Raw genomic sequence first — 13,589 nt, 5'->3', positions numbered from 1 at the left:
TTCTCGAGGTGTCGTGGGCCTAACTTAACGAAACATCGGTTAATCGAGATGCCCACTTGAAAACCCCAATGACATGCTGCATACTGCTGTTGACTAGGGCAGGTATCTGATGTCTTCATGTTGGTTGGTAGCAATATTTCTTTGTTTGGTTGGCTGCTGAGCGGGCCATACAAGCCAGCAGCATTTGGTTAACTTATATTTCACAAGGTTTGAATTATCCTCTGCTGCTCTGTGGGCCTACAAGCCAGCAGCATTTAGTTCATTTAGATTGTAGGTTAATCGTCATATCTCATGACTGTAGGTTTGTTAGGGTTTCTCAGTTGGACAGGGCCTCTAAATGTGTTTTGCCTGGGATCTTGGCACAAGAGATTGTAACATCTAATCCTGTGAATTAACGAATGGTGTCATTTGGAGTCGTTCAGACGATATTTAGATCCGCGTATATCCATATAATGGGAGTGATTGGGGCACCGAAACACAGCCTCTAAATAACGCATTATCTGCCTCCAAACTCGTTCATTTCACCAATATTTTGTTATGATACGCTAGTGCTATTCCCTGTTGAGTCTGGAGTCACCTGTTATGTATTCACGGACTTGCAGCGGTTTGTTGTTCTTTGGCCAGCTGTTCCTCTCTCTGCATCATCCTTTCAACGAGCTCCTCATCCATATACTCTGGCTCAAAACAGTAAGGACGTCCATCATAAAAAAAGTCATTGTCCACAATCTCAGAATCGGGAAAAATATTCAGCCGTGTTGAAAAAACCAGCAGTAGCAAATTACAAGTAAACAAGTGCTGCGCGCCCCCAGTGATGTTTACATCATCCAGCTTGTTTACATCATCCAGGTTAGTAGGTCAATCTACAGATGATAACAGGTAACTCCAGACTGAACGGGGAATAGCACTAGCGTATCATAACAAAATATTAGTGAAATGAACAAGTTTCGGGGCAGATAATGTGTTATTTAGAGGCTGCGTTTCGGTGCCCCAGTCACTCCCACTATATGGATATACGCGGATCTAAATATCATCCGAATGACTCCAAATGACACCAAAGTTAAATGGGTGAGTAAACAATCGTATTTCATGCCAGAAATAAGGTCCAGGTTGTAAAAAACTGTAATTGCAAGTAAATATCTTGCTTTTAAAATATTACTAAAGTTAGACAATAAAAGAAAAGAATAATCAGCAAATATAAATCCAGCCTGCTGTGTATTATACGATAAATAAGATTATTACTCCCAAAGTGGTTGAGGTGGAGCGTATTATTTAACAGGCTGTAACTCACGAGTAATCTCATTTGGGTTGAACCTGCTGATTATTTTCATGAATGACTGGCCTACAGGAGCCCAACATGAAACCTCGACTCTGCTTGTTTTAAACTCGTGTTCAAAGTATTAAACATAAATGAATAAACAATAAGACTTTTGAATAAATATACACACAGAGGACAGCAAATTATCAATTGTGGAGTCAAAGTGTGAAGTAAGGTACTTACAATTTTAAGCCCGCTACTTTAAAACGTTACTATAAACTTCCAGATAGATGTAAGCCACTGAATATCCTGTATTTTTATATTATTATTATTATGACTTACCTATATATTATCACAGAGGCCTTCAACAGGGAGTCTGTGGAGGTACTGCTGGGGGCTGGGGAATTTCTGGTTGATTAGACAATTATACATGCAATATTACAAATTTAAATGTCTTTACATACACATGGACATGAATCCAACATATTTTAGCAAACAGATAAATGGAGGTAGAAGATGCTATCTTGCAGACAGAACACACAACACACCGATTCACTCACAGTGCGAGACTAGTCTGGACGTGTCCCTCCTCGAGCCTCCAAGCCTCCCGCCCACAAAGAGGAGGAACCGCCCCTGTTGGTGCTGTGCCAATCACGAGGCTCTGTCAGAGTCCCCGTGATTGACCGAGAGCCAATTCAGTTCCCAGCTGACTAAGATCTTTTTTTTTTTTTCAAACTTTATTTAACGAACAATCAAACAAACAAATATTCAGTCATACCAGTTCACTTGTACAATAGTAACAGTACCAGCATAGTTACATGATAGTGCAATAAGGATCTTATTAGTAATTAACTTAAGAGACTTAAAATAATAATCAACTTCAATCAAAAACAGCTTAAATGATGGTGATGAATCTTGAAATTTACATTTATGGATGTGAAATTTCCCTAATAAAATATAGAGGTTGACAATAAAACATAGATTCTTTTCTTTGTATTCAAAATAAGTAATAATGTTTTTTCCTTCAATGTTGATTTTTATGTTTTGTTTTACACAGTATATAGTTCTCAAGTTCTTTCCAAAATGTACTACTATATGGGCAACCATAAAATAAATGAGTTACATTTTCAGGTTCGGTTTTACAAAAGGTGCATTTATTATCGATGTCAAGGAATTTTGATGCCTTAGATGGGTATATGTTATGTAGTATTTTTAAATGTAATTCCCTAATTTTATTTGTGACACAAAATTTAAAAGGAACAAGCCAGGCTTTATGCCAATCAATATCCATAAAGATAGCATTCCAAAAGAATTTCCCTCTAGGTGTTATTTTCTTAGCATTGTAGAAACATTCTCTGATATGTTTATTAGTACATTTTTCACTCAGGATGTCAAAACCATTTATATAAAGAATGTTAATAACTGTATGTTGCACATTCTGATTTTTATAGCTTTTCATTAATTCTATCATTCCGCTGGGAATGGAATTTATTACTGAGCTAAATTCTTTAAATTTTATAGGGAATGCTTTCTGTGTAAGAAAGTCTTCATAATTAAGTAGTTGGCCATTAGGGTTAAATAAATCTTTTAAGTAAATTATATTTTTGTCAATCCAATGTTGTAAATAGAGTAATTTGTTCCTTTTAGTAATGCATTCATTGTTCCAAATGATAGATTTATGTGGCGAAAAGTTATGTGAATAACATAGCTTCCAGGCTAACAAAGCTTGTTTATGAAATTCCGACATCTTAACTGGTAATCTTGAGATCCTATAATTACAAGACAGTAAGAATTTAAGACCTCCGACATTCTTAAATATATTATGTGGAATAAAGTACCATAATGAATCTGGAGTTTTTACATATTCCTTTAGGCATTTCACCTTAAATGTGTAGTTCAAGTCCATAAAGTCCGGTAGATCAAAACCACTTTTGGCTTTAGGTCCAGAAAGCAGGTTTTTTTTTAAGATGACGATGCTTATTCTTCCATACAAAATTCACAAACATATTATTAATTTCTTTACATGCAGAATCACAAACATTGAAGGAGAGTGCTGGGTACACAAATCTAGAAACACCTTCCAGCTGACTAAGATCTCAGAGGCAAGGACATATCAGTTTATGAGATCAGTTTGGGGGGTGTTAAAGATCCCTGCATTATCAAATTGTAAATTCTGTAAGTGCCTCCATTGGTCACCAGGTGGCAGCACACTCAAACTCCACGCTAGAATTTGACGACCTGTGATTCTAAAGTCTCCTCATCCTCTCTGCGCATGCGTCAGTGTGACCGGCTTAGCGCAGCTCCCTCATGCTCTCAGTTCACTCTGTCAGTGCGGCTGCAACGAGACAAGACATTACAGTCAATGAAAGCAGCTCTGCTTCCTGCTCAAGTCCAGTTATGAAAAACCTTCATTTCAAGGATTTCTTCTGGGTGAGTCTTGTATCTGTTGTTTTATTAACTTTTGGGCATAAACAGAATAAGTTTCAAGCCAAGTGATGATGCTGTTTTTCACATGGGATGGGAGTTAGGAACCGTTTGTTGTTTTGTTTTCTGGCCTCATCAAACAAGTGTTAAAAGAAGTAACTTATTCATACTTTAAAAGTAAAAATGAGAAGCAATAGACACTCATACACTCAATACATGGATGGTTACAAATTAAAAGAAACAGAAATAAAACGAGCAAGCACTCAAAAATATCAAAACCGTTAACTTCAGTCATTAATACTGTTGGAAAATCTGTGGTGACTCATTAATGTGTTCAAGGTGCATTTTCTGAGTCAGCATAGCTCTCAGATTAATACAATGAAGTTACAATCTTTTATTTTGTGTTAGATTATTACAAAATGGGAATAAAATACTATTCCTCAGTCCATAAACAAATGTATTTACATTCTACAACTAGGTTTATTAATAAAATAGAATTTCCTTATAGACTCTTGTGTAATTGAATTAGCAATACAATTACATGGCTTTTTATCTTGTGTGGAGATAGAAAGTCTACTTGGTTAGGATGATTACAGGCTGCTGCCCTTCACCGTACCTAAATTATGGAGATGCACACTTCAAAACATCAATTTACCCTCGGCGTGAAAGATCATGATCCTAAAATGTTCATTCATGTCTGTGTCGAGTTGTTTAAACAAGTTAAGTCAGAGCGTGCCTGTCTTTTGGTTAAGAGCTGGGCGTTGGAGAAGAGGTGCTGGCATGTTGGCATGCTGGCATGCTGGCATGCTGGCGGCTAAATCCATGAAGTCTGCCTGTTCTTGTTTTGAAGTAAAAACTAATTTCTCCGTCCTTCTTGCCGACAGAACTCGGACCTGACTTGCACTACTGGCTACGATGCCATCATTCAGTATCTCAATGACGGCAAGAGGACGTGCAAGGAGGTGGAGGACTTCATGAAGGCCAGGTAATGCCATGATGTGTTCATGTAATGCTAGCTGTTGTCTACATGTCCATAAAAGTCCGAAGGATGTAGGTTTACACAGCAGAGACAGCTTCGTGCGTGGGTTATCCATGTTTGTACATATTAGTGGAGACAAACATGAAGAGAGGGAGGTGAAAATGAAAGCTATAATAAAGGAAGCATGTGGACTGTAGACTTTGCAGAGCAGGAAGTTGCTTTTTGATATGAAAGAAGTTTATCATTTACAAGAATCAAGTGCATTATGACTTTGCAAGGTTTGTAGTGGATATAGACATGAGCAAAGAGCAGTGGAATAGGAGACTTAAAAGACTCCCTGAGATCAAACAGGTGAGAGAGAGGAACACGTATTTTAATGACATTTCAATCACAGACAGTGGATGAATGCAAAGACGATTTAATACCCTGCAGATTTAGAAAACCTTCCCTATTTTTAAACTTCTGTACCACATCTGACAAGCAGACATTATCCTTTTTGGAGCAGGAACTGAAAGTTTCCACCCTAAAGTAGCCCCAACCCTTTCACAGCATAGCATTTTAATTTATTGCGAAGCATCCCCCAAATCCATTTTAATGTTGAGTTCCTCCTTCCTCTTCCCTTCCTCTAATAATTAATCTCTCCTTGATGTAATGTACCCACTCAAACGCGCCAACACACAAGTCCATTTGGCCAGTGGCATAAACTTTGCCTTAAATGCAGGTGCGGGTACACCTTTAGGATTCAGTGCATAAACAGGTCACTGTGGGGACATAATATGTTGCACACTTTGAAAATAACAAAAAAGGGGATATTTCAAAATAAGATAACTGAAAGTTTCCCAATTTAGGAATTTTGAAAAATGCAATAAACCGCAGGTGTTTGCAGCATCACTTACTGAAATGAAAAGGGAAAGGGAAAGGATGGAACATACGGTGCATGAACATGCAAAGCAAAAAACAAATAAAGAGAGAGATTAAAGCTAAAAATGTCCTCGCGTCAAAGGAAGAGCTGTACAGGAGGTCCTTGTTGTCCATAGTGGACAGCTTTCAGGAGTTACTGATTATTCAGACTCACTAAAATGTTAAGGAAAGGAATTACTTCCTGGTTGGTGTCTGAGCTGCCCACTAAGTTCTTTAAGTACCTGTACCTGCTTTCAACTTGTAGATAAACCGTTAGAGATAAAGTGTGTAATGGTCAAGGGTTAATCCATCAGTCCGTTTGAGTTTCTATCTTTAATTATTATTCTTATTCTTTTGCATGTATAAGCAACATATATACACCTTTAAAAACACACATCTTACCTACATGTTTAGAACTATTTAGCAATTGTTCTCACGTATAACTTCTAAAGCTGTTGCCATTCATCACCTGTTTAAACACAAGCCTCCACTTAATGGGAGAAAAAAATCCAAATAGGCATCTTTATATTTCCTGCGTGGTTTCCAGGAAACAACTTAAAAATAAAGGTCTGCAGACACCAAAAAGGAAGTGTGTAACTGCGGGAACCGCACACAACCTCCTATCACTATATATGCCTTATAATATAAACAAACTTCTTTTTCCTATCAGCTAATCAAACATATTGCGCGAATTTATGACCCTTGCTTCGAAATGCTTCATGTAAATTGATTTGCATGGATGCTATTTCTGGCTAGTTGTCCCGTTCTTTGGATTGTTCTTTGTATAAATGCTGGACTTTGCTTTATTTTATTATTATTATTATTTCATTTTGTTTTAGAGCATCAGTTGAAGAGAAGTACGCCAAAGACCTCCTTGGCTTGTCCAAGAAAGTGTGTGGACACAATGAGATGAAGTAAGTGACCTCTGCTTCGACGTGCAGTTTATTATGCGTTTGTTTGGCTCTCTTTGCATTGAGCCTCAGCTAATTTTAATCCCTAATAAAGTCGGACATATTCATCTGGGTTCAATGCAAAAAGATGCACCATTCAAACAGTCTAGCGTCTCGTAGTTATGTCCGTCAGATTTAATTTGCTCGGTCTGGTTTCTATATCAACAAGTTCTCTTTTGGTCACATGATGAATGTGGCTTTGTTTCTCTTTAGAAGTGTTTAGAGGAAGGAAGACAACTGGGGGAGAGTGTGGTAAAGGGAAGCGACCAAATTGGCTTCATGAGTCTATATTGGGTTATTAAGATTGTTCATTTTAAAGGCATGTAAAAAAAAAAAAAAAAAAAAGTACAGTACATAATAAGCAAATGCAGTATCAAAATGCATAATGTGAATCAATGAGGGAAGATAACAAAGATTAAAAAGAGAAAAAAATTTGATTTACTTGAAATAAAGTCATGGGCTTACCTTCATACCACTACTTAGCCTTTTCAGACGAAAACCTCTGACATGTTTCTATTAATAATTGCAGACTGGAAAGCTACCTGCATAAACTAAAAGTGAAACTGTGCAGCGGGAGGTTGTTAAATCAATCATAGTGAGCAACGCCAGGTCAAACACAATCACTACCGCTGGCTGCAGTGCACAGGAAGCACTGGGTCACATGAATTAATTCTGCTTTAATCATTGGAAAACACTGCAAAAGGGATATCACAATTAATACTTATATTGTGATGAGTATGAGCTATTAATACGTATGCTTAAACTATATTTTTCCTTCCTCGTATAGCTCTTTAAAGGCCAACTTTTGACATATTTAAATAATTGATTATTTACATTTGCATTTCTTGCTGGAACCTTACGGCCACCGGCTATCAATCATGAAACAGACAACTCATTATGCATGATAGAGTACGAACACAAAGGGACTACACTAGTGGTCACAAACATTACTGAATACTTTAACTGGAATGACCTTTATCTTTTAAAATCCTTCTTTAATCTTCCTTTTCCTTTCTTTTTTAAGCACATTGAAAAGATCCCTGGACGTGTTGAAATTGCGTAAGTTCACTGTTAAATTTTACGAGTTTTGACAATGCAGCCTTTTATTTACTCGTGTGCAGTAGCTTATCTGCCGTAGTTAAAGCCAAGCCTGTGCCCCGCAGAGACCGAACATGTGAGCCTGTCACACTTACAACTGGCGCAGAGCATGAGGGAGGAAGCCAAGAAGCTGGAGGAGTTCAGAGAAAAGCAAAAAGAAGCGAGGAAAAAGGTTGGTGGTTGGTGGGGCGCTGAGGTGATGATGACACCCAACACAGGTCAAGATGAGTTAATGATAAGACGTGACCATGTCGTTTCAGATAGAACAGCAGATGGACGTCCTGCACAAGCAGAGATCTTCGCAGTTCAAGAAGACGATGGATGTGAGTAAATATCTACATTTGAAGATATAAAAGTTTCTCGTGTGGCGCTACGTCCAAAATAAAACCAGAAGTATTTTAACAAAGTGGTAGACTCTCAAGGGCAACAGTCCTTGAGCGTCATATCAGAGGAGTTTCAGTTGTGTTATGACAGTGCCATTCGTCTCCCTTCTCTGTTCTTCCTTTTTGTTTGCGGAGGAAGTTGTGTTGACCAGTGGGAAGTGAACTGCACTGTACTATTTAACACCGTGAAGATCCATGCCAAAAGAAGAAGTACTTGTCTTACACGGCTCTAATTAAAATGAAAAATTAGTCTTTGTGGCCTTACTCTCCATGAAAATGCTTCCTTATAAATTTTGAGGTGATGAACAAACAGTTCAAAATGCTGTAATGTTGTCCCCAGTCCAAGAAGACGTACGAACAGAAGTGTCGAGACAAGGAAGAAGCAGACCAGAACGTGAACCGAAACACCAACAACACCAAGCACATGGAGAAGGTACAGTCACATCTGCAGACCTCCCCAGTTATAACAGTTTAATGTGGTATACAAAAACGCATAAAACATAAGTATTGATTATAAAGATTTGACTTAAATATACTGTATGTGCTGTTAAAATATTAGAGTTTGCAAAATAAAAGCACCCTTTCTTAACGTTGTACCTCAGACTTCCTCAATTCACTGTCAGCACATCTATTTCAGAAGGACGCCCGACTGAACACATATTGTTTCTATTTCTGTCATTTGGTCTGTGTTGGCTTGGTTGCACTGAAGCTTTTCTTAATGCCTTTTCTTTATCATTCTTTATCAGCTCTATGCAAAAGCACAGCAGGCAAAACAGAACGCAGAGGAAGCAGGTAAGTTGGCCTCTGCTTCACAGTGGCCCAGTGTTGTGCCTATAGACACTATAACATGTGTTGGTATCTTGACAACCACTTCTCAGATTATCACTGAATCACTGAATCTGGCACACCCATAGATGTCTGACAATGAATTACAACCACTTTGAATTAATGAAATTGTCCTCTAGCACCACTATCAGGTCGAAATTTGCTGCTTATTGACCTCTCTCACTCCATGTTTCTGCACAACCACTTGTCAAATTAAATAATTTCCACCCACTTTCTCCCTCTCCGTAGCATTTATCAGCTAATGTTAGCATGCTAACATGCAAAACATCAACATGTTTTTTTTTTTGATGCCATTAAATGGAACTTGTGTGAACATATACACAAAATGTTTTGCATTCAAGTGGTTACATCAGGCGTAAAGTGTGAGAACGCCATCTTGAAGCCATCAAGGCGCTTAGCATGCTAACAAGTAGCAAACTTAATGTGTAGAATTCATAGGAGGAGGTTGTTGAATATAAAACATGTTCCTCTGGCATATCATAAAAATATGAAGAAAATGAAAAGTATTCTTGTGAACGTGGTAAACCCGACACCATTTGAAGGCAGCATACTGTATAGTTACTTGTGAGAGTGATAGTAGGCAGAGATTAGCATTTCCCCCAAAGCAACACAAAAATGCTAACTGGACATGGCTCAAGTGTCAATAATGTTTTAACACAGCAAATGAGACATCGTTAGAACATCATATCTTGAAATTCATACTGTGTTTCGTTGACAGACAGGTTATACCACCAGAATGTGAACACACTGGGGAAGATTAGAGATGACTGGCTCAAGGAACACATCAACGCCTGTGGGGTACGTCCATGAATGACTTGTAAAGCGTGGGTATACCACCGCATCATGTGCAGTAAATGAACCGAATTTTTTTTTTGTTAAATTCTCCCCCAACAGATTTTTGAAAAACAGTCGATAGAGCGCATCAACTATCTGAGAAACACTGTGTGGACTCACCTCAACCAGCTGTCTCAGCAATGTGTGACCAGTGACGAGGTAAAACATTAACTTTTAAGCTGCTATAATAATAATAAAAATAGATAAAATGTGAAATAAGTCAACCATGATATCATTTTAGTGTCTTTCAGTGCATTGTTTTGGTTTAACTGTATGCAACTTTTCAGTTCCCTCAGTAGACCTGCTAATATTACATATAGGAAAAGCTTTAACATACACATGGCAATTATCTGCTTAACATAGTGGAATGGACATTTTCACAAGGAGTAGACCAATTCAATTTAAAATAAATTTAGATTTTGCTCAGTGTCTACTGGACGTTCAATTTAACTGTTCCAAAAACATATGCTGTAACAACTTTATAAGATAAGATTAAGTGTCATTGTTTGATTTTGTTCTGCTGCCAGCAAGTGGTCAAACAATGCTGGTCAAAAGTCATCACATGTTCGTGAAATTATTAGTTTAATCATACTTTTAAAAACCTTTAAGTATGTCTATAAAGGTGTGGAATAATTGGACTCTGACCTCATTTGGATCCACGTGTGTGTTCTTATACAGCTGTATGAGGAAGTGAGGAAGTCGCTGGAACAGTGTGACATCCAGGAAGATATTGAACACTTTGTAAACCTCAGACGAACCGGTGACAGACCACCTGGTAGGCCTATAAATTCATCAAAATTCCTTTAACAATTAACCAGCAGTAGAATGTAAATAGATAAGGGTGTTGGACAGTGTTCTCCAGGTTCCAGTGTGTGAACATTTTCCATCTTTGCACCTTCCTCTCTTAACAGCTCCAGTTGTGTATGAAAACTTCTACAGCGGTCAGGGGTCTCCACCGGTGGGGCCACCCCCTCGAATGCCTCCACCAATCATCAGGTAAAAAATAAGTAAAAGACACAATCTGTTGCTATATTTTTAGATTAATTCCATGGCTCTCATTGACTACCTTGTTCTGTGAATTTTCAGGAGGGGACCATTACCTGATCCAGCAACAAGCAATAGAGGTATGTGTTTACTCTAAATAAACACAATGTACGGTCAATGTCAGGATTATTAACGAGGCCTCAGACTCCCAGGGTAAACAAAAGTTTCAGGTTTGAGCCACATTATTTAGGCCAGCATTGATTAAGTGCAAATGAAGTTGAGCACCTACTAATATGATCCATTAGATTATGGACTGGTATTATAGACATGTTGTAAAGTTGACTAGACTAGAAGACCAGAATAAATTGGGGAATTGTAATCAATTATCAACCAATACTTATTACCAGTATATTTGACAATATATTTTCTTTAATAATGACAGAAGAAATAACTTGAATATAAATATTTGTCCAGCCAGCTGTCAAAAATCCTAAAAGTCTTAAGTTTACCGTAATAGAAAATTGGCAAATATATAGAAATATTGCCAACTAATTAAAAAATTTAGCAGTTATCAGTTGTCAAATTTGCAATCAACTCTTCTAGCAGAGTTTCTGTTAAAATAATGAAACTACTGACGTGTTTTGGGGTTCAATAAGGGGCCAACAAAACATTTTTTTTCCCCAGCTTACCGCTTACATTAGCCTAAATGTCAGTCGGCTGTATTTGTCAATTAAATCATCATACAGTTAGATTATTATGTTGAGGAGAAAGGAGTTGCTGCTACATAACACTTAAAAATGTTATTAACATGTTGCTCTTGGTAGCTAGCATGTTGTCAGCTAGCTTGAAGTTATTGACAAAAGTTTTGTTAGATGCTAAAACAAGCAGTTAGCTCTTGTTAGCTTTCTAGCTAGCATATTGTTAGCTGTGAGTTATATTATTAACAGAACTGTTGTTTATTGCTAAAAGGAAACAGATGAAGAGGATTGTGTGGCAGCAGTCGGCTCTTGTTAGCTAGCATGTTGTTAGCTGCAAGTGACGTTATTGACATAAGTGTTAACTGCTAAAATGAAACAACTGAAGAGAATTGTTTGGTTTGTTGTTTAGTGGATTGAGCAGGTAGCTTGTTAGTTAGCCTGCTGCTAGCCATTGATGCTAAAGTAAACGGAAGTAATAGTACTAATTATTGTTTAGGCTACATGACCAGTTATTCAGCTGCTTTCATAGTAGAGTAACTGGTTGTTTGTTCAAAAATCATTCCAAAAAAAAAACAAACTCCCATTACAATATTTTAGAGGCCGAATGATGCCATTAAAAGTCCAAAACTGTGAAAAACATAGCTTGTTAGCTAGCATGCTGCTAGTCATTGATGGTGGCACAAAATATTATTTATTCTACACTAATTAATACGCTGCATTCTCGGATGAAAAACATTACAGTTTTGATACTTTCATTACAAGTGAAAGTGGCAAAAACAACTTAATTTTAAAAAGGTAATCAAAGTAGATGAATTATTGGAAACCGGTCATTGTTACGACTAGTGATGATGATTAAACTGTTGTTAGTTCAGCCTGTAGTTTGACCTAAAATGTAGATATAGGGTCAGGTCTTTAGGCTCGCTGTTGTCACCTGTCATTCATGATATGGCAAAACCCATTAACCACCACAGCAACATTTAACTTTAACACAAATCTAACCCAAGCTTGTTTTTAACAGTTATTTTTATTGATACTTGTCACGTGTCGAGGCAGGATTTGTATGAAACAAAAGCTATTTTTAGTGCTAAATTTGGAACTTGCGGCTGAATGTTTGCTGCACACTTCTGTTTTTCGTGCTTAAAAACCGCACCGGTTTGACGTTTGCTCTGATTGCAGATGGTCCTCCCTTCTCTGAGGTGGAAGATGCAGGCTACAGCCTTATCCAGTATTGACCTGTGACGTCTCGTCACTTCCTCCTTCGTGATTTCTGGTAAATCTGAGCTCATACTAGATGGAAAAAAAAAACAGTGTCATAACTGTACATACAAAGATGTAGGTGAGGTTGTTCGCTCTATTGGATGTATTACTGTGTTATAAACAGTATACTAAATGCATTGCTCTGTTTTGAGGTACTCGGGTGTTTTTTTAGTTTAGTGATTAGACTAACACATAAATCAGTGAGTGCTGCCTAATTACTGTATAAAGAACTCGTGTCCAAACACCGGGCCTGTTAATTACCCATGTATGGGTTTATGTCATACAAAGCTTTATATAAATCTTCTGCATAAGTTGTATTTATTTGTACTTTTCACGTTTTCTATAAGAAAGATTCACAATGTAAGATACAAAGATCTGTTTACTTGTTTTCATTTCCTCCTCTATGTGAAAGTGACACGTCAGGTGACAGCCAACTTGTGACTGGGAAGCCTTGGACTCTTATAACTATCCTGTTCTTTGTTACTGCACCCCAACATTTCTTTGTTGTAACATCTGTTTGATTGAGTTCTGCACACATGCTCTGTGTTGTGTGTGATCATGATGACGCACAATATTTTCTGCATGCTGGTAGAGGAATTTGCACTTTGATTCTGCTTTATTTATACTGAGAACACATAATTTGTAGAAGATGCTACAAAGGTTGACACTGCAGGAGTAAAGAAGGGAATAAATGCCATTTTATCCTGCGCACAAGTGACCTGGAGTTTGTTTTTATTAGTCGTATTCACTTCTTCAGACTTATGTCTATAATATACATAAGTGAAGTAAACTTTGTTTACATTCCAGACAGAAGGCCTGTCTTCTTATCTTATCTTCGAGCACTCTTTGATTTGACGCAGTTTTACTACTTGAATCACGCACTGCAAGCTGCCAAGTTTCCGATGCAACAAACCAAACCACGACACTTCCAGTCACATGCTCCACCTTTATGGTTACATTCCTGCATTCTCTTTGTGATAC

The 13,589-nt window shown here is 37.6% G+C and overlaps 1 protein-coding gene across 2 annotated transcripts; it reads left to right on the top strand.

Moving 5' to 3' along the window:
- The first annotated feature begins 3,586 nt into the window (after positions 1-3,586).
- Positions 3,587-13,349, top strand: pstpip2 (proline-serine-threonine phosphatase interacting protein 2). 2 transcript variants are annotated; one of them, XM_084571868.1, is made up of 15 exons: positions 3,592-3,685; positions 4,564-4,664; positions 6,398-6,472; positions 7,533-7,567; positions 7,672-7,778; positions 7,867-7,929; positions 8,330-8,422; positions 8,736-8,781; positions 9,554-9,633; positions 9,730-9,828; positions 10,348-10,444; positions 10,581-10,665; positions 10,756-10,793; positions 12,528-12,621; positions 13,021-13,349. In XM_084571868.1, exons 1-14 carry the CDS (start codon positions 3,653-3,655, stop codon positions 12,581-12,583), a joined length of 1,008 nt encoding a protein of 335 aa, XP_084427994.1. In that variant the 5' UTR covers positions 3,592-3,652; the 3' UTR covers positions 12,584-12,621; positions 13,021-13,349. The 2 variants fall into 2 exon arrangements, with proteins under 2 accessions (XP_084427995.1, XP_084427994.1); XM_084571869.1 differs by having other exon boundaries at positions 3,587-3,685; positions 12,528-13,349.
- The last annotated feature ends 240 nt before the right edge of the window (positions 13,350-13,589 follow it).

Source organism: Chelon labrosus (assembly GCF_963514085.1).
Source record: "Chelon labrosus genome assembly, chromosome: 22".
Classification (NCBI taxonomy): domain Eukaryota; kingdom Metazoa; phylum Chordata; class Actinopteri; order Mugiliformes; family Mugilidae; genus Chelon; species Chelon labrosus.
This window is presented reverse-complemented; position numbering and strand designations above follow the sequence as displayed.